Below are 21,978 nucleotides of genomic sequence, written 5' to 3' on the forward strand. Positions count from 1 at the left end.
GGTACCCACTGGGACACCCACTAGGCAGACAAGGTGAAGAGGAAAGCAGAAAGTTGGGACGTAGCACAGAGCAGTCGTCTAGCCATCAAAACAGGGGTCCTGACTTGGTATCCGCCAGGGGCAAACAGCCAGCCTCAGTTTAGGATTTGTCCTGGGAGCCTGGGAGAGAATGAATAGGTGAGGCGGTCAGCAGGGAGGGAGTAGGACAGACCTGGGCTGGAGTCGGCGGGCTTCGTCCTTGCACCCCGTCCTCTAACATCGTTGCTTGGTACATCCAAGTACCTGTGAAGGTGGCCTCACTTCCCAGAAACGCATATCAACCTTTTTAAAAGCAACTTCAAAATGCTGGCCAAACTTACACACTTTCTTTGACTTCCCTCCTGCTTGACTGATTCCTCTCCCTTCCCCCATCTGCCTCCTCCATACAAATTTAATATCGAGGACAATCTTCATCGAGCCTTTCTCTGTAATCAGGACATAAAAATTATCCCAACGTTTCTCTTTGAAAATGGGATCTTCAGAGACTCAGTAGGCCTTTATGCATTACTAATAAGTTCTTTAGTGAAACATTTTGTCTTTTACTAAAATAAATCTCTCCTATTAAATCTGCCATGTGAAAAATCTAATAGTGTTTAAGCTGACAAAATTTCATTTGCAGAAAATCATTGTACTTGTTAAGGATTTGGGAGTTGTTGTAGTTTGTTTTTGATAAGACAAGGGGATCTTGTTACTTGAGTTCGCGAAAAGAATTAGAATACCCATTCGCAGAACCAAATCTTTGTGTCAGAAGATAGCATAGTGTTTTGCTGGTTGTAGCCTCAATCTCATGAAAAAAACCATCATCTAGCATTTCTTATAAGTGATTGTACTTGTTTCCAAGGCTGCTGTAACAAGTACCACAAATCAGGTGGGTTAGAACAACAGAAGTTTATTCTCTCACAGTTTTGGAAGCTCAGAGTCTGAAACCAAGGTGTCAGCAGGGCCATGCTTCCTCTAAAGGTCTAGGGAAGGAACTGTGCCAGGCCCCTCTCCCAGCTTCTGGCAGCCGCAGACGTTCTGTGGGTTAGAGATAGCCATCTTTTTCCTGTGTCTCTTCACATTGTCTGTCCCTGTGTCTAAATTTTCCCTTTTTATAAGGACACCAGTCATGTTGGATTAAAGCCCACCTAGATGACCTTATCTTAACCTAATTACCTCTATAAAAGACCCTATCTCCAAATAAGGTCACATTCCAAGGAAGTGGGGCTTAAGACATCAACCCATCTCTCCAGGAAGACACAATTCAACCCACGACACAATCGTCCCGTGTCACCTCCCTAATTTAGTTCATTATTATGCAAGGGGTCCACTCTGCTCTGAACAAATCTTTTGTATGTTACCCTGCAGCTTCCCCCCCCTGACAGCAAGGGGCAGGGGAGGGCACGCTTTTTAGTAATGGGGCCCAGAATTCAGCCTGGTAGACTTTGGCAACTTGGCCTTGGAAAGTATCTTCAGATCTCTCGGAGCTTCACTTTCCTTCCCTTTAAATTGCAGTAATATATGACAAGAATGTTGTGAAGCTGTAATAAGATATCATGTGTGAAGAATGCTTTCTAAGGTGTAACAGGAACGTTGCATGGGATTTTCAGTTTCTGAAAAATGGCTCTTCAGAGGGTCAACAGCACAGGCTGCCATCCGGCCTGGGTCAGATGCCCAGCTCTGCCACTGACTACTTGTGTGACTCTGGGAAGTCACTTCCCCTCTCTGTGCCTCCCTTTTATCCCATAAAATGAGAATATTAACGGTTCCTCTGTTAAGCACTTGTATTGAAGATGAGAGTGTGATGTACCAAAAGCACTTAGAAACTCCTGGTACGTGATATGTGCACTATTATGTAAGTCTTTGCTATTTTTATTGAGGGTAAGATCACATCTCAGTACCCTGTGCGCAATTCCACCCCAGTTTCTGGCCTCGAGCAGATGCTCCACAATGTTTGCTGAATGAATAAAGGAATGGAGGTCCACAGCTCCTGCCCTCAGGAGACAGACGCTAAAGCCCTCACCTCTGCTCTGATCCTCCCCGAAGCGGTGCAGAACTGGCCCTGCAGTGACGCAGGGGCCACGCCCGCCCATACCTCCCCAGGCTGGGTTTCTTGAATCAAGTGCAGCTTCCTCCTGCAGCTGCTCAGTTTGCAGGTCAGTCTCAAGGCAGCGAGTAATACACACCAGCCCAAGAGGAATGTGCTTTTCTTTGTTACTAAAACTGAATGCACCCTGAAAAGGACACTCTACCCTTCCATCTCCTTCCAGCGCTTCTTCACCTGATTGGCCCTGTTTTCTTGGTCTTTTTCCCCATCTTCCTCCCCTTCCTGCCCACCCCCCCTTCCCAATGCCCCATCCATACCTCACCCACCCCTTCTCCCACCTCCTCCTGGAAGCCTTACCCAGCTTGACACCAACAACCAGGGCACTCTGGCCTTGTCACAAGTATATTTATAATGAGGTGCGATATGCAAAATCTTGTAATATAAATACCTCCCAGGGCAGTGACCTGGGTCAGGGAGGCCCCCCCTTGCTGTGCCAGGAGGGGGAGGTGGTAGGATCTGGGGGAAGGGGCCAGAGTGACCAGAGAAGTGGGGAAAACACCTGACAGGCCACAGGCTTGGGACTGTGGCTATCTTCTAAGTGGAACCGAGGTATTTATACCAGTAAATGTCAGCCTTTAAGGCTGATTGTCTGCCAGTGTCCGAATTCCAGGAAGTTCCCTATGGTGGGGGGGGGGGGGGGTAGGTGATTGACCACGTGGTTTTCAACTCAGACTGAAAGAGACTGTACAATAACAGAAAGTGTAAAACAAAGTTTGTGTCTTGGGCTAGATTTCACTTATTTGGAAAATGACCAGCTTCTGAACATACTGATCAGCTGATGATAAAAACAACAGCAGCCAATATTTCCTAAGCATTTGCTTTGTTTCAGGTGCCGTGTGAAGGCCTTTATAAGGCTTCGGGAACTTGACCGCCCCCGCAGAGTGGTCATGAAGTAGTCTGGCTCGTTTTAATTGTCCAAATCGCCAACCCTTACTCCCTACCTACCCACCTCCCTCCGCATATACGCAACTACATAATCCGATAAAGATCTTAGTCTGACGTGATATGTGCCTTCCACTAGAGTCATCCCTGGCCCCTAAGCTAGGCAGAGTTCCCTACAACGTGTTCACAAAGCGCCTTGAATTCCCCCATATTGTGGCATTGCTCACTCTGTGTTTTGACTGCCCATTTACTATCACAGGGCTCGGCACGTGATTTGCTGGAGGAGAGAGAGGAGGACAGTCATTCGATAACGTGCACTGAGTGCCCACCGTGTGAGGGTCTCTGTACTGAGAAGTATAAGACATAGACCAGAAAGGCCTGCCCTCCCCACACAGGAAACATCCTAATGCTGTGAGATTAATATTGCATAGAGCTTCTGTTTCACCCACGGCCATAGCCACGCATACACGGATGAACGTGATGTCAGGAAACTGGACACTCTGAAGTCAGACAGCAGCTAGACCGGTTTTGTGTTATGTCGGTACATTATCACAATCCACACTGCCCAGTGTTCCTCTGTGACTCAGAAGATATTAATCTTTTAGCTAAATAAAATAATTTTGAAATGAAGCATCTGATGCTTGGAAATCAGTTTCCTTAAATCTCTGGAAAATGGAGGGACTATTTTTGGTCTCACTGATTTCTCTTAACTGGCACATTTTCAGTTAACATATAAAGTTAACAAGATGGATAATCCTTACCAGTAAAGACAGGGCTTGGCGCCTCAATCAAACTGACAAACAGCTCTTTCCAGTCATAAGACACAGTAGTCTGAGACACTTAAACTGCCCAGGCTCAAGGACAGAGAAAAGAAGTCGAAGAGAAAAACAGTGAAAAAGAATTCTTCACATAATTGGAGAAGCAAGGGAAGGAGACACGCTCAGTACATTTTGAAACATATATAAAAAAATAAACTTGAGGGCTTCCCTGGTGGCGCAGTGGTTGAGAGTCCGCCTGCCGATGCAGGGGACACGGGTTCGCGCCCCGGTCTGGGAGGATCCCACATGCCACGGAGCAGCTGGGCCCGTGAGCCATGGCCGCTGAGCCTGCGCGTCCGGAGCCTGTGCTCCACAACGGGAGAGGCCACAACAGTGAGAGGCCCGCGTACCGCAAAAACTAACTAACTAACTAAATAAATAAACAAACTTGAGTCTTAATGTTAACAAATTAATTGATTGACTAATTAAACTTCTCAGGCAGCCAAATCCATTAAAAAATAAAATTGACACGTGCTCTGAAATGGCAAACTGCAAACAATTCACCCTCTTTGCCTCTCCTCCCCATTTATTAATTTTTATGTTTCATCTGTTTAAACGGTCACAAATTAGGTCTTAACAGCACAATAGTGCTTGAAGGAATAGGGCAGTTACATTGGCATGACTATAATGAGTCACAGATCTGCTCCTAGAGCACTGGTGATGGCCCCAAGGTCTTCCAGCCTCTCCGGGGATTACAGGCTGCCCTAAATGCAAACCTAGAGAGGGCAGACTCAGAAGCATTCGCAGCTCCCTGTAAGGAAGGGAAAAGCGCCAGCTTTGGGAAGAGGGCTGGACCTCGCCTGCTCAAACCAAGGCCTCTGGGTTTTTTCTCCCACTTTCAAAAACCTTGAGACATTTTGAAACTAGGGAAACTGAGGCTGTGAGCATCTGATTCCCCCCCAGCCAGTTTAGTCACTTAGAAAACATCTGCTAAACACTTTACATGTCACAGGGACCAAAGCAGTGGTCTATTTGACTGAATTTTCCACTGTAGGTACTTAATAGATCCTCCTAGACTTAATCGATTTTGACTTAATTTGCCACGTCTGCTGATGCACTTCATGCCCCGCCTGTCACACAGACCGCTCACAATTCTCATAACATATTGGGACTGTTGCCAACATACCTCCCAGGTGTCACCCTTCACTGTAACTGTCGCTTTATGTGGCTTTCTCCTTTTACTAGATTAGGAACATTCAAGGGGGAAATAGATGTAGAATTGACAATGTATAGCAAATTATGACTTTTTTCAGAGCAACTGTGGCCGTCTCTCGAGCTCTCACAGACATCGGAAAGAGTTGAGATATGGGAACATCATCACCCCCATTTGACAGATAAGAAAACTGAGGCACAGAATATTATACATTATCTGCAAAAGTTAATCTAACCGTTTAGGGATGAAGCCACAACCAGAATTCCAGGATTTCCCCACTATAATGCATAGCTGCTTTAAACTCTGCATTAGTCATGCCATGTTAATCAGGCCTGGCAAGTTTCAGCAGGACAGATATCAAAGAAAAACAGATCTGAGGTTCTTCCAAAGAGAGAAATGGCCAAGGCTGGTGCTAACTGTGAGAACAAGAATAGTGTTAAAGAGCTTGGTAGACAGGCCAGAGAGAAGCACCGTGATACAGAAACTGAACTAGTTATCAGCAAGGTTGTTTTTATTTTTATTTTATTTATTTATTTATTTGCTTGGTTTTTGGCTGCATTGGGTCTTCGTTGCTGCGCGTGGGCTTTCGCTAGCTGTGGTGAGCGGGGTCTACTCTTTGTTGCAGTGTGTGGGCTTCTCGTTGCGGTGGCTTCTCTTGTTGCGGAGCGTGGGCTCTAGGCGCGCAGGCTTCAGTAGTTGCGGCACACGGGCTTCAGTAGTTGCGGCACGCGGGCTTCAGTAGTTGCAGCGCACAGGCTCTAGAGCGCAGGCTCAGTAGTTGTGGCGCACGGGCTTAGCTGCTCCACGGCATGTGGGATCTTCCCAGAACAGGGATCGAACCTGTGTCCCCTGCATTGCCAGGTGGATTTTTAACCACTGTGCCACCAGGGAAGGAGGATAATAAAAACTTACAGAGGGCTTACTATGTGCCAGGAACTGCTCAAACACTGTATATGCATTAAATCTTAATCCTTACGCAAGTCTATGAGGGGGGAACTATTGTTATCCCCATTTTACAGATGTGGCAACTGGAGGCCACAAGGTCCCATGGCAAGAACAGCAGAGCTGGATTTTGAGCCCAAGTGGTCCAGTTCCAGAGACTGTTCCCTTTACCACTGGTTTCAACTGCTTCTCAAGGAAAGGTTCCAAGATAGAACAGGCTTCAGGAATGTGACTCCAGGACATCAGGATTTCGCTAAGTTGGTTTCACGCGTGCGGAACGCGAGGGAATCTGAGGGGTTCTTCAGTGGCTTCCATGGACCTCCCAAGCAGGCTCCTGGACTCAGAGCATCCCAGCAGGCCACTTTGGGAACGCATACCATTTGCCCCCAGTCTTAGAGTCAGATTCTCCATTCCACAGCCAGGCCTGCTCCCTTGAAAATATCATCACATGCTGAAAGCAGTGAGCAGCCAGGACCCAACGGGAAGAGGAGGAATTCAGTGGATCAGGCTGTGACCCTGGGCCTCAACTGGAATTATTTCCCAAAAGGGCCTTTGTAGAGACTGCTGATCAATGGCGTGGCCCACACTAAGAAACAATTTAAATTATCCCCGAGTCGTACAGCAGGGGCCTATTGTCAGTTTGAATTGCAGATCATATAAAATCCATTGCTTTTCCCATGGAAAACTAATGGGATATAGTTGTCTGTTAGCTATTCCTATGGGCCAAACTCCTATTGTTAATCCCTTTAATAATCTCCTAATTAATCTGTTTTCTTTTTTGCTTCCATATTTTAATTGACTTTTTCAATTAGGAGCATACTAGGAAAAGACTCTAAATATTCCTGGTTTTAAAATAAGCAATTGGAAAACCTCATTTTCCAATTACGCTTTTCCTTTCTCACACCAACCTGATTCTGAAATTTTTTCTTAGCCAAAGCTGCATTTATTTTCTCCCACGTCATGCAATGTAATGACCATGTAATTCCGATAGCTACGATCTGGTGTTCTGACAAGTACATATTAGTTATTCAGCATCTTTCCTCATCCTGTTAAGAATCAACATGGGTATTCTGCATTAGAATCTTTCATGGTCGCTTATTTTAATAAACTTAATTCAGCTTGAAATTCTCACTTGCTTCTAACCATCCTCCCTAAACTAAATTTTCCTGGAGTAGAGATTATTTTGGGAAGCAGAATGAAGTGCAAAAATCCTATGTAAACTACGTCAGAATTCTGTTATTGTTTTTAAATAAGCGGATTCCAAACAATGCAAACCATAACAACATTAGAGATACAAAATCTAATAATCAGGGTAAGATTTTATACGTAGCGTGAAACATAAATCTGATCTTGCGCTTCTCCTGCTTCAAAACTTTCAGTGGCAATGAAGTTCATAGCCCGTAACTTGACTCCCAAAGTTCTTTGTTATCTGGCTCTAGTCTACTTCTTCCCGTTTTATCTCTTATCATCCCCCCACTGCAACCCACACCCCCTTCTGTATTCCAGCCTTGAGAAACTTCAAGAAGGCCCCCAGATGGTACATTCTCCTAGCACGTCCTCTTCCTTTTGTCCTCATTTTGTATTCTCCCCCTCAACACACAAATACACACACACACACACACACACACACACACGTACACACACACACACTTTAGCCCTCACTCACTCCCTTGCCAAGTTCCTTCTCATCCTTCAGGTCTCAGTTTAAATATGTCACTTCTTCAGAGCCCTCCTTTGCCACCAGTCTCAATTCTGACCCTCTCCCACCATTGTCTCTCAGCCTTCTCCTCCAGAACAGGGACCACAGTTTGTAATTATACATTTATCTGTGTCACTGTTTGGCTAATATCCGTCTTCACCACCTGATTGCAGGCTTCAGGCAGGGAGGCAGCAGATCCTGTGTTTACTCACCTTTAGTTAACTAGCACTTAGCACAAGACCTGGTACACAGCAAGGTCTCAATCAATATTTGTTGAATGAAGGAAGGAATGAGACCCTAGCCCGGAAATAGACCAAGAACAATGGTGAGTGTGATCCAGACCACCTGTCATTTCTAAACCTGCTGCATCCCACCCGGGGTGGGCGGAGCCCCTGAGCGCTGCAATCTCCACATTAGACGCTGGTGTGGGACCATCTGCCTAGACTCCTCCAGGGCTCCCATTTTCCAGTTCTAGAAGATTCTTCACAAAGACTCTGGAATGGTGCCCTCCCACTCCATCCCACAGAAGCTGTGCCAGCCCCCTTCTCCAGGGGCTGGACCCTCACCTCTCTTATCTCTCGGAAACAGTGTTTAACCAAGGGAGGAAGAGTTAAAATAAAACAAAAAAAAAACAATCCTAGCAGCCACAGGAAGACTTTCCCAAGACATTTTCATCTTCATTTCTTGGACTAAAATTGGGAGACGCTATTTTTGACACTTCTGTTTTGTTTCACAATGATATACAAAGATGCTTCACATTTCTGCTCACTGCCCTCTCCCGTAGGGTTATGACAACTTGCTTTGATAATCAACAGTTTTTGTGCGATGATGTGTATCCTGACAGATCTTACGCCCTAACAGAAACTTCCTTACCAATTGTTTACTGTGTCAAATAGTTATATTTTGACAGTAAGTTTTCCTTTAGGATTTTAGAGTCCTATAGTATCCCTTACTAAGATTCTGCTGCCTGGAGTTTCCCAGGCTTTGAATTGTATGCCTCATACATCTGTGCTGCAACACCCTTCAAAATATTGATGCTAGACTGAACTATGTTCCAGGGCTCTCTCCTCAAATATGGATACTTGCAGAAATATCCTGAAGACTTGAAAATAATTTTAAACATAAGATATTTGAATAAGTATAATTAAGTACTGATTGTTTTTATCATGTTTTGAAATGAAAAGCTACTCTAGAGAAGAAACAAAAAGCCAATCAAAACATAACTAAATCTGTAATCCTGCATTTACTGTAAAGAAAATGACATACAAATATCTTTTCTTTCTTTGGTAATGCTGACAACGCTTCCCCAGTGCTTACTACGTGCCAGGCATTCTCTACACCTTGTGCCTGTATTAGCTCATCTAATCCTACAACAGCCTTTAGAGGAAAACACAATAATTATTTTCATTGTATAGATGAAAACACCAATATACAAGAAATTCAAGTAACCTGCTCGAAGTTACAAAGGTAGGAAAAAGCAGAGCCAACTTATGTGCCCAGGCATCTGCCTCCAGAGCCTGTAAGCCTAACCACTCCTCTGACCCCCTTCCGACAGACAGACCCAGGCAAGTGATCTTTCTCCACTCCCAAATCCTCATATATATTCTATTATATATATATATATATTTTTTTTTATTTATTTATTTTATTTTATTTTTTTGCGGTACGCGGGCCTCTCACCGCTGTGGCCTCTCCCGTTCCGGAGCACAGGCTCCAGACGCGCAGGCTCAGCGTCCATGGCTCAGGGGCCCAGCCGCTCCGCGGCATGTGGGATCCTCCCGGACCTGGGCACGAACCCGCGTCCCCTGCATCGGCAGACGGACTCTCAACCACTGCGCCACCAGGGAAGCCCTCTATTATATTTTAAATTGTGTTAAGTAGCCTATTATTCTATGAAGGAGAATGCTAGATTTTTATCCTCCCTGGATTTTTAACTGTTGCTAATAAATAGGTTAGTACAGTGAGGTAATTGAGTCAGATAAACCTAGATTTAAAATCCAGCCCTACCACTTACCAATTATATAACCTTTGGAAAGTTTCTTGATCTTTCTGAGTACATTTGCTGTTTTGTAAAATAGGGATCATTACAGCTGTTATAAGGAGAAAATGAGATAACCATGTATAAATTGTCTGGCACATGGGTAATCAGTAATATACCTCACTCCAAGGGTGTAAGTAAGAACAGTAGGAAATTGTATTAATTCTCATGGAAAAGAAGGTTCCATCAATAAATTACTAATTCGATGTTGTAAATCATGTTCCATTGGCTGAAAATAGTTTATGTAGTTCCTTAAGAGTCCCAGTTGTATCAAGAGATGACAGCATTCACAAAAAAAACATATTTTTCTAGCCTCATCGAAATTTTTACCTGAAGCATTACATTAGAAGACTAATGATCAAATTGACAATTATATGAACGAGCAAAATAGAATAGCCAAACTGGTAGAAGTGTGGATGTTTCCCAAATTCCAACTCCATTCTATGGAACTTTGTTTTCCCAAACCCCCACATGAGGCCCTTTGTACATTTGTACACAGAGGCCCATACGTGTACCCTGTATACATGAGCCTCTCTGGGTGTCATCTTCCAAGTGAACTGACTGTGTTTGAAGAGAGTTTGAATTGAGCTTGTCAGAGAGAAGCCTGGGGAGACTTATCCTCTATACAAGAAATGTCACTCTGTTCAATTCTCCTCCACCCCTGATGATGGGCAGTAGCCACGTCCCGTGACCACCTCCCACAATAGATGATAAGAATGTATTTGGACACCTGACATAAGGCAGCCAGTCCATAGGCTGGTCATACTCCTGTGCTCTAGGAGCTGGCCCAACCTGAATGCTTTCTTGGAGATTTTATTTTAGAAAATCCAGAGACTTGGGCAATTGTCAAGGGAGGACAGAAAGAGAAGTAAAATAAGACATGCCTGAAGCAGGTTGGTAGGGCTGGAGGGACCCTAGGACATCACAAAACAATGAGCAAAGTAAAGTTAGGATTAAAACTTTACCTTAAAAATCTGCAGACAGAAGTAGATGGAGAGAGAAAGAGATTTCTAGACTGCTTTGACTTGGATTATTTTTTTTTAACTTTTTATTTCGTATTGGAGTACAGTTGATTAACAATGTTGTGTTAGTTTCAGGTGTACAACAAAGTGGATTGTTTTAAATTGTGGGTCCAGTTTGCCAGTATTTTAACAGTGGACCTTCCAGTACTTGACCCAAGATGTCTGTTTTCTCCCTTAGGATGCTGAATGAAACATCGACAATATGAACTTGAGCCTAAGGAGACATGCTGCCCTTGCCCATTGTTACAGAATAACTTTAGCGGAAACGTGACCAATTCCTTCTGGGGTCCCCGGTGCCCGCCTCTGTGTCCTCCCTACAGAGGGCGGCACAGCCTCTCATGCTGCTAACACGGGTTGATGAGTGCAGAGCACCAGGCTGAGCCCAGGACTCCTGTCTGCCCTTCTCCACGGCAGTGTAGGAGGCTGACATTTGGGAGGGAGCCTGCGCCACCACAAGTACAGCTGAAATGAGCAGGGGGCAGCGTGCGAACTCCAGATGTTTAGAATTAGGATGACTATAAACAAATTTGTTTGCCCAGATCCACCCAGCTTGCTTTTTAAAATTACTTTTATATTTGGTAAACAAACCCATATTCTCTTTTCTTGGTTGCAAATAAGACTAATTCTTTAGAGACTGACAATCCCCGTACTGGTTAACACAGTTCGTTATTCTTTCTCCAGAAATTGCATACTTCACATATCAACGTGATTCTCTCAATTGGTAGTTTTGAAAACTTGGGAAGTCAGTATAAACACTACCATTTGTGATTACTCTTCAAGACTGGTTTTAGGCACACCTGTCACCTAATTAATTTTTTTTTCACTTTGCCAACTTTAACATCCCGATGCTACTTTAGCTGTAAACACTCTTCACTACCTCATATTGTGACATTTAATTTTATACAACTGTCACGGGACTGGGGCAGGGACATGGGCTGCAGCTTTCGTGTATTAGAGCAAACTGCTCTGTTGCAGGTGATCATCTGAGTTCATGCCTGGAAATTTCACCTGTGCATCAGTTACTAAGAAATGTCCGCCCTATTCTACCACCGCCTCTTCTTCAATCATTTGATTTCGGGGTGTCTTCAGCCACCCTGGAGCACACATTTCAAGACCTTCTGATTACCTTCCCTGCTGCACAAATGTGGCGCATAATTATTCGCATTTTGTTATCACTCCAGCACAAACCAACGTTTAGCAAGTTCAAAGCTTCCTTTTGATAAGTCACAATAAATATGCTCCTCTGATGGCCTCCCACACTGCCTAGAAGGGTCCCACGTTACTCTCAGCAGTCACGTTTCCTTAGGGTCTTTTGTCAGAGTTAGAATCCACTAAAAACAACAACATTTCAGGACGCTTCTCTGTTCAACAGGTCTGAGCGAGGCTGATAATCATCGAATGCCTGATTCACCCCTTGTATGTTCCAACATACGTGCGCACGCATGTGCACACACACAGATACACACCTTCGTATATAAGGAATGATTGTGAAATGGTTGACCACAGAGTTGAAAGCTACTTATGACAGTCCTAAGACCAAAACTCTTTCTTCCAGGGCCGTTGTTCAAGAGAGAACTGCAAGTATCTTCACCCTCCGACACATTTAAAAACTCAACTCGAAATTAACGGGAGGAACAATTTGATCCAGCAAAAAACTGCAGCAGCAATGCTTGCCCAGCAGATGCAATTTATGTTTCCAGGAACCCCACTTCATCCAGTGGTGAGTACATTGCATCTCATGATGGGCTTGATGATTAAAGTGTTGGTACAGGCAAGGCCACGTTGACCTAAAATGGTGTCCCCCTACTTTGTCTCTTTGGCTACCATTAAAGCAAATAGCTTTGAAGCTAACTAGATGCTGAAAATAGGGTTTTTAAGATTATTTAAATGGAAAAACGCATGTAGAAACTGTAGGCAAAGACAATTTCTAATCAATATCTGGGAAATCTGTGTCACTCCAACTAGTGACAGTAACCTCCATATTTCTCACCAGTAACCTCCATATTTGAACCATCTTAGAAGGGCAATAGTTCTACGTTCTCATTTAGAGTATGAATTGATGATCTATGCAAAGAAGAGATTCTGATGCCTAAAACATTATTAGCAATGCAACAGATAGATTATTTAGTTCAATGGTATCATTTTAAGGAAGGGGAAAATGAAACCACAGAAGTTAGTGGATTTACCCAATGTCCTGCAGCTAATCAGTTGTGGAGCTGAGCCTGGACCTCAGACATCTTGACCAGGGCGCTTTCTGCAGTCTGCTCCTCCTGGAGCCTGGCAGAGGCATGAAGGAAGGCTGCCTGAGCCACCCACGCCTCCCATCTCAGAGGCCTGCAAAGGGTGCAGGAGCTGAGGCAAGGCCCACAGGATTAAACGCCCAGGGAGTTCAGTACTCTGTCATATTTTCTCCCTGATTTCACAGTGTTTGAAAGTACTTCCTTAAAGGTCTGGAAATTGCTCTAGGAATGAGGCCCTGAGAAAAAGGAGTGCATTTCTGGGCTTTAGTGAATTTCGTTTACACTTGTAAATTTTTTGTCAAAAACAAGCTAATTTTTTAAAAAACAAAGCCAGTGAAGTGAGTGAAATTTTTTTTAAAAAAAGGTACATAAACAAGAGATGATTGTTTAAAAATCAGTCTTTATTGTATGAAAACTCTATGTCATTGAAAGATGCTAAATGAAAAGGGATAGCTACCAGGGAGTTACATTTTCTTGTTGTGCATCCATGAGATGAGATGGGGAAGGTGGGGTTTGGTCCAGGAAGAGGGGAGAGAATCTGGGCAGATTGTTGGCAATTCTGCTTGTCTCCGGGTTTCTGCCCAAGAATAGCAGCACAAAGTAGCCAGGAACCAACTCTGCCCAGAGTAAAAAAAAAAAAAGTGCAGGTGCAGGGGACTCCAAGATAAATCAGCTACAGTCTTGTGGGTGTAGACAGACTCAAGGAAAAGACAACATAAGATTCAGGCCCAGAGCATTATGATTTTGGATGAGGCAGGAAAGGCTGCCTGAAGGAAGTCCCAAATAAGTACATCCTAAAGGATGAGTAGGAGCTATCCTAGATGTAAGGACAACACAGGTAGAGTTCTGAACACATTAACACCAAATACAGGCGTTTAAGTGGATCTACTTAAAACCATTCACATGTATAATTTACGGTTCTCTTTATTGATACACACGTATAAATTATTTTATTAAATTACCTAAATGCTAAAATAATTTAATTATACATATTAAATGACATCTATGGGAATAAACTTAGAACCACCTAGGTCAACATAGCAACAGTGCATTATATCATTTTAATCATTCACTACTTATTTACTTAGAATTTGTAAGGATTGACCCTGGTACCCAATAATGGCAATGTTAATAAGAAAATTCCATTCCTGTTATAAACTATTAGTTGAATTTTCTTTGAAAGTTATGTTTATGTATTGTCTCATATATTAATTAGAAGACAATAATCACAATTACTCTATGAAGAAGGAATATTACACTTAAGTATTTTAATAGAGGTTTTTAAATTGCAAGAAAAATGAGAATGAAAAATGTAATAAACTTAAAAATCATTAACTCTACAAACAAATAACTTCGGAGTCTCAGGAACGAATTAGTGACCTAATACAAGGTCGTAGGCCAAATAATGGCCCTCAAAGGTACCTGGAAATGTAAATGTCACCTTACAAGGAAATAGGGTCTTTGCAGATGTGATTAAGCTAGGCATCTTGAGATGGGGAAAGTCTCCTGGATTAAATGCAATCACAAGCATTCTTATAAGAGAGGCAGAGGGAGAGTTGACACACATACGGAAGAGGAGAAAGGCAATGTGCCCGTACAGGCAGAGACTGGAGTGATGTGGCCACTAACCAAGGGATGCCAGCAGCCACCAGAAAATGGAAGAGACGAAGAATGGATTCATCCCTAGAGCTTCCAGAGGGAATATGATCTTGCCAAAGCCTTGACTTTGGCCCAGTGAAACTGATTTCAGACTTACAGCCTCCAGAACTATGAAAGAATAAATGCATGTTGTTCAAGCCACCAGGTTTGTGCGAATTTGTTAGACCAGACACGGGAAATTAATACATGCAGAAATTGCTTAAGACAAAGAAATTGATAAACATAAAGTAGCCAGTATCCCTCCATTTTTAGGTTTCCTTCTTAGGTAAACTTCTCTAAAGAGCTATGCATATTTTTCCACTCCCTTTATCTCCCATCTCCCCTGAACCCATCCGCTGAAATCTCTCACCAGTGACCTCCATGTTGCTAAACCAATGGGCACTTCTGCTTTTATTGTACTCTTTCCACCTCTTAGTAACATGCAATCAATCTCTCCTTCGAGGAGCACCCCTCGCTCTCTGATCGTTCCTTCCTCTTCTGACTCCATTGCCCATTCTTTTCCTATGTTATATGTTGAGGCTGCTATACACTGATGTTCCCAGTGCTGGACCGCTCTCTCATTTACCCTCTCCTTCATGGTCTCATCCATTTCTGAGGCTCTGAATCATCTACAGGCTGAGAACTCCCAAATGCACGTTCCCAGTCCAAACCTCTCCTCTGAGTCCCAGGTTCAGGTATCCAGCTTCCTACTGGACTCACCTTCAAATTTCTCACAGGAACTTGACATGTTCAAGACCCATTTTTTTATTCTACTACACTTCCATCTCAGTATGTGCAACCAGCAGTTTCAAACCAAAACCAAGCAGATTCTCTCACATCCAGTTCATCAGCAAATCCTGTCATATGTGCCTTCAAGTCCATCTACTTCCTCTCCCAGCACCCTCGTCTGAGCCGCCAAGTATTTCAAAATACTTTATAAGCTGTTCCCTCCTAATCTCTCAAGTTCCACTCTTGCTTTCTTCCAATGTATCCTGCACACAGCAACCGGCATACAGTTGCCTTTAAACACATAAAGGCATCACATCACTCCCTTTCTTACAACCCTTCACCTTCCCATTTCACTGGAGACAAAGCCTAAACATGTAACCTTGACTTTATCTATAGTGTCATCTGTGATCATGTCCCTTCCCAGCTCACCAACTCATTCTGGGCCACTCTTCCTTTGTCCACTGAGACCAAACCAAACTTTCCGTTCTGTGAACACACAGAGCTCTTGTTTGCCTCCAGGCCTTTGCTTTTGCTGGAAGTTTCCTACTACTCTTCACGTTTTAACTTCATCTTATTCATAAGGACTCCAACTCTATCCCCTGCGACCCACCACCAATCTCTGTCATTACCAGTGAGGCCTCCTCATTTCTGCTTATCCATAAAAATGAATTGTCATTTTATTTCTTTGTCCTTCCCCATTAGGGTTTAAGTTCAATAAATGTAGACACAGTGTTCTGGCACCATGTCTGTACCACCAATGAATATTTACTGAATGAATGAAAATGCAAACTGTTCTTTCCTCTTCTGTCTCAAATTCATTACATTTCAAAAGTCTCATTCACCTTATTCCTCCTACCAGTTTTTCTTTCTCCAATTCCTAACAGAGTGTAACAGCAATTCTTCCTTCCCTTCCCTTCCCTTCCCAGCACACTGCCCCCAACCCCTCACCTCCCACACAACCTTCCCACGTACACTCAAGATAAAGCAGCAGGTGGGTAGCCTCTAGTAGGACAGGGATTCAAGAGCCTATGCAATCCGGTCCTTGGGGGCAAGGTCTAGTGTTGAGTATTCTGTGCTCCAGAGATGCTTCCGGGAGTAAAGGGAGAAGGCTTAAGAGATGTCATGTTTTAGGCCTTTCAGTTTGAGTGCCAAATACCTACCCTTTGAAGTCAGAGCTTTCTAAATGTATGAGCTCTCACGCTCTTGTTTTAAAAAGTCAATTGACTACATTTTAGAGCCATAAAATACCTCAGGCCACTTAGTCATTCCTCCCCAGCCCTGATCCTTCCTCGCCACTACAAAATATCAAAGAGCATGTGTGCACATGTGAGTGTGTGATCTCTGAACCCAGAGCTACTGCTGTAAGGTACTGAGAAGGAAGAGTGGAGAGAGAGAGACACAGGCAGGTGGGGTGAAGTCCAGAGCGAAGACGCCAAGACCGGCATTTCGGACATGATTTTCTTCCAGAAGACTCTCTGCAGCTCTTGTCCTCTGGCCTCTCTCAGTGCAGTTAGTGCTGAGAGACGAGGAGGACCAAATGGATCTCGTCTCAGACCACCTGGCAACAGCCCTCCTGCGGGAACCGCAGGGCCGCTTCTCCCAAGCCCTAGCTCGTGGCCTTCCAGGAGCAGAGTCACCTGCCCTTCTCTTAGCTACCAACTCAGACTCAAGTTCAGACATCAGCCTCAACTCCACCTGGAGACTTTAATTTGAATGCAGGATCTGAGACCCACTTTTCCAGGCAGCTGTTCAGAGCAGCCCTAACCTCCTGCCTGAGGGAGGCCCTGGCTGACGGTGGGACAAGGCTCCCCGCCGATGCTCACTCTGTACGCTTATGTCTGTAAGGGCAGCTCGTGTTTTTGTTCCCTCTTCTGTTTTAAGAAATTACCAATGAAATCTATAAGTGCAGAGGAGTAAAAACAGCCCCAGACTGGGAGCCAGGGGTCCTGGGTAGTTTGCCTTGACTCTGCCTCCGCAGCGCTGACCTTGGGGAATCCACGTGGTCTCTACTCTAAATTGCTTTCACCTGAACACTGTGCAGTTCTCGCTGCCACGCTTGCTTCTCGCGGGTATTGAGGAGATTAAAGAAGACAGTGTGTGAGAATGCTTTGAAAACAGCCGAACCTTTCACAGATGTAAGGTATTACTGTCAATGATGATAATAATAATAATATAGTGCCCATCTCTGAAAATTACCATAACTGTATTTTTTTACTATTCAACTTCAACAGAAAACACTCTAGACAAAAAAAGAGAAAATATCTAATTGAATCTATCTTCATAAAGCCTATGAACTTTTAACTTTCACATGAAAGAAAATACATACTTTCCCAACCTATATTTCAAAATAAAGAAGATATTTGCTATCATTTAGTAAGATTTTATACCTCTATTATTATATTGCTATCCTGACTACATTCCTGTTATAGAATCAATGGACAATTTGGGGGAAAAAACCTTTATTAATACTGATTTTTACACTACTAATGATAGCTGCTATTTCTTGCGTTCCAACCATGCGAAGTATTATAAGACAGAACTAACACCTTGCTCAGCCCAAGTCTTGAAGCTAAGTAGTTTTACTTCCCTTCTGCAGATGAGAAAACTAAAGTTCAGAGAGGTTGATCTCCTGCCCAGGGTAAAGATTAATAACTGGCCGAGCTCAGGATTTTGAATTCCTGTCTCCCTTTGTCTAGTAATTGTGTTTTTACTTTTAAATAATACTCTCTGTGACCTATATTACAGCTAACATCAATAAAACGAACTGCAACGTTCCTTTTCGACCATTAAATTAGATGAACAAGGAACAAAATTTGGCTAATGGCGAGAGATTTGTTGATATGCAAAAAGGTTTTGGGAAATGGGTTTTGAGGTTCTGACAGCCCACTGACAGTCAAGGTACAACCTGAATGTGTGTCCCTACACTGACCCGGGCTTCAAATTATCTAAAAGGGAGGGAGGTTGGGAATTTGCTCCAACAGAAAGTCAAAAATGGAGATGTGGGGAGGGCTCTAATTTCTAAATGTTTACTTCAATCATTAGCCTCTAGATTAAATTATACTACTAGTACTGGTTTTTCCTAATATTTATTTTCACTCCTCATCTATGACAGTTGTCCCCAAACTGGGGTGCACATCAGATCATGTAGTAAGTTTTTTTAAATGCAAATCTCAAGGACCCTGCCCAGACATATTGAGTCAGAATTTGTGATATCTCTATTTATGAAATTCCCCTCAGGCATTTCTGATATAGCTGGTTCTTTGAATCACTGATCTGTTGTGATTTATGACCTTTCAGAATTGATTTTCTTAAATCCTAACATTATAGAGCCCTTATACCATTTAAATCACTTGGCTTCTTTTCAACAGTACTAAATTATAAAAGCTACAGTTACTGAAAACCACAACGTTCTATAATTATGACTCAAATGGGTTGAAAATGGAAAACATTCATGTATAAAACTCTGTAGAAAGTCAAGGAAGAAAAAAACTCCTAACTGCCATCAATTTCCCATGTTAAGACCTCATGAAGCAACTTTCCCCCAAAGTGAATTTTATGTCGGAGCCATAAAGATCTAAGGGCCCCTCATGAGAGTGCAGCAGCAGCCCTCTAAGACCATTAGAATCACCTCTTCCATCCCTCCCGCGACCAGCCACTTCAGTGAAGCCTTTCAGCCTCTCCAAGAACTCCCCGCACAAACTATCAATAATTCACTGCTTTCTAACATCATCGTTTGTAAAAGATATTTTTCCATTATTGCTGTCAACAAAAAACGTAATACACACAGATTATTATTTTTCCCATATGTTCAACAACTCAGAGCTATAAATAGACAACAAGAATGTTACCCACAATGTACAAATAGAGAAGTAGCATGACATGGCCAACCACATAGTTCAATATGAGAAAATTGCATTAACATGTGATTGCAAATACCTAAAATATCCTAAAAATAAATAGGGTAAAAGTCATCCAATAACTAAAAACAAACAAAACAAACAAAAACTATTCAGATCCAATTCAGTGCAAAGTTTATTCTAAGAAAAATCTTTAGCATCTTAAATTTTTAACATCAGCTCTTTGAAAGTGAAGCAAAAGTTTGTTGTTCTCTTAAATGTACATTTTTAACATTGGCTCTTTAAAAGTGAAGCCAATTCCCTGGTGGCGCAGTGGTTGAGAGTCCGCCTGCCGATGCAGGGGACGCGGGTTCGTGCCCCGGTCCGGGAGGATCCCGCGTGCCTCGGAGCGGCTGGGCCCGTGAGCCATGGCCGCTGAGCCTGCGTGTCCGGAGCCTGTGCTCCGCAACGGGAGAGACCACAACAGTGAGAGGCCCGCGTACCACAAAAAAAAAAAAAAAAAAGTGAAGCCAAGTTTGTTGTTCTCTTAAAAGTGCATTATTTCCTTTCTGAAAGGCATATTTTCAGGTGAAGCTTTTGAAAACAATCATCCCGTCAACCCTCTAATGTACTTCTTTTGGACACAGAGTATAGTGATCGAGAAGTTTAGTGAGGAACTCTATACCTTCATCACTGCTGCGTTGATTTTGTGACCTAGGAAACCAAAGCAACTTTTAATGGCCAATGGAAAAGTTCAAGCCCTTCTGTCCAACCTTTCAGGAAAGGAAGATTGGATCTAGACATAGTTGAGCTAGAGCAAGAAATAGCAGGTCTAGATGTAAGCTGCCTAAGAATTTTGGGGTTATATATGCTAGTGATAGAATACGGAAACATACTGGTAAATCCGAGCAAAATAAAATACCAAATAATCCCCACTTTTTGAGAGTGTATAAACTTGGTCAATCTGAAAATCAGTCTATAGTCAAGTGTTTTTCTTTCTTCCTCTCCCTTTGAGAGACACGTAGGAGAAATCAAAGATTATGAGTCAGCATTCCCTAAGTTTTACTGCCTTCTTGTTGTAACATTCAATAGTTTGGAATGATGAGCAATTAGGGTGAACTTATTCTTTTCTTGAGAACACTTTCATGGGAATAAAAGTTTCACCTGGTCCCTGTAGTTAGGTTTCTATGATGTTCTCCCATGTGTTTGTATGGTTTGGGGAAGAGAGGATCTGTATGGACTTCATTTTTATTAAGCAAAAAACAGAGAAGCTTAATGAATTTTCACAGTTCAGCATGGATCTATGCAATTAACATAAAGAGTCTTGTATGCAATGAATGAATTTTGCTCAAATGACACTTGCTGGTGATTTTTAAAAGTTTTATTCTAAAGGAATCTTTGTCTTGTGTTATCTTCCCTTAACAGCCCACTTTTCCTGTAGGTCCCGCAATAGGGACAAATACGGCGATTAGCTTTGCTCCTTACTTAGCACCGGTAACCCCTGGAGTTGGGTTAGTCCCAACGGAAATTCTACCCACCACACCTGTTATTGTTCCCGGAAGTCCACCTGTCACTGTTCCGGGCTCAACTGCAACTCAGAAACTTCTCAGGACTGACAAACTGGAGGTACTTCAATTATATTTGTGGTTTGAGATGCATTTGTGGTAGAACTATACCTCTGTGTAAGTGAATGCTTGTAAGATATTAATTCAGTCTTGCAAAACCACCATGCACACACATTCACCTAAAAGGCATGCATTCATAATTCTATTGTTTGAATTTAAGGTCAAGTATAAAGGAAATTAGTCTGTGGGAAAAGAATAAGTTTAATACAAACAAAAATCTGTTGTGTGGAATGTGTGTTCAGGGGCAAAATATGTAATGACCAGTGGAACATTGAATCAATCACTATGCAGGCCACGAAGATGGCTCCCAAGGGCTCCAGCTGTTCCAGGCGTGAACCTTTGCTGGATCCTGGAAAGGTCTGGTAACGGGCAGGTTAGGAGGCCAGCAGCCAGGACAAGGGGGACACTCAGGGACAGGGGTGGGAGGACGTAGGACTGTGACTACTGACCAAGCGGTATGATCATATTTCAGTATTTGAAGAACTAGTATGGCTGCTCTAGCATGTTCCAGGATATCAGCCCCAGTTATGTATAGGTAAACGGGGAACTGGAGCCTGGGAAAATCTAATTACTGATTTGGGATATTTTCTTTAACTTAAATTCAAGTGATCTACAAAAGTCAAGAAAACACAGACTTAGAGAACAAACTTATAGTTACCAGTGGGGGAAGGGTGGGGGGAAGGGATAGTTAGGGAGTTTGGGGTTGACATGTACGCACTGCTATATTTAAAATGGATAACCAACAAGGACCTACTGTATAGCACAGGGAACTCTGCTCAATATTATATAACAACCTAAATGGGGAAAGAATTTGAAAAAGAATAGATACATGTGTATGTATAACTGAATCACTTTGCCGTACACCTGAAACTATCACAACATTGTCAATCAATTATACTCCAATATAAAATAAAAAGTTTAAAAATTCATATATTTATAAAACATAATTCTTAAGTCATGAGTCAAACCAGCTCACCTGTACTTTACTAGGTAAAATTTCTCTTTAATCAGTTAGGGCATTCATCCATTTATCTTAACTACTGTATCCTATGACATTTAATAGAGCATTTTATATGGGTGTGTAAAGAGTCTGACAGATTTTTCAAAGAGTTCCTTTAATCCAACCATCAGTTAGTTGTTAGGTGATATATATGTATGGTTAGGATGTACACTGTGCTTTATCTTGGATCATTTGAGAATGTTCTTTCAATGAGCATTTGTTTAAATATTT

The 21,978-nt window shown here is 42.7% G+C and overlaps 1 protein-coding gene across 8 annotated transcripts in view; it reads left to right on the forward strand.

Annotated features, from left to right (window-relative positions):
• The window catches only part of MBNL2 (muscleblind like splicing regulator 2), a 152,488-nt gene that overhangs the window by 86,164 nt on the left and 44,346 nt on the right, over positions 1 to 21,978 (forward strand). For all 8 annotated transcript variants that reach the window (XM_030856873.2, XM_060288236.1, XM_030856875.2 and 5 more), the window contains exons 3-4: positions 12,235 to 12,399; positions 20,548 to 20,748. In XM_030856873.2, the coding sequence (XP_030712733.1) occupies positions 12,235 to 12,399; positions 20,548 to 20,748 (366 nt within the window). The remainder of the gene's footprint in view (positions 1 to 12,234; positions 12,400 to 20,547; positions 20,749 to 21,978) is intronic.

The sequence above is a fragment of the Globicephala melas genome, chromosome 18 (assembly GCF_963455315.2).
Source record: "Globicephala melas chromosome 18, mGloMel1.2, whole genome shotgun sequence".
Lineage (NCBI taxonomy): Eukaryota > Metazoa > Chordata > Mammalia > Artiodactyla > Delphinidae > Globicephala > Globicephala melas.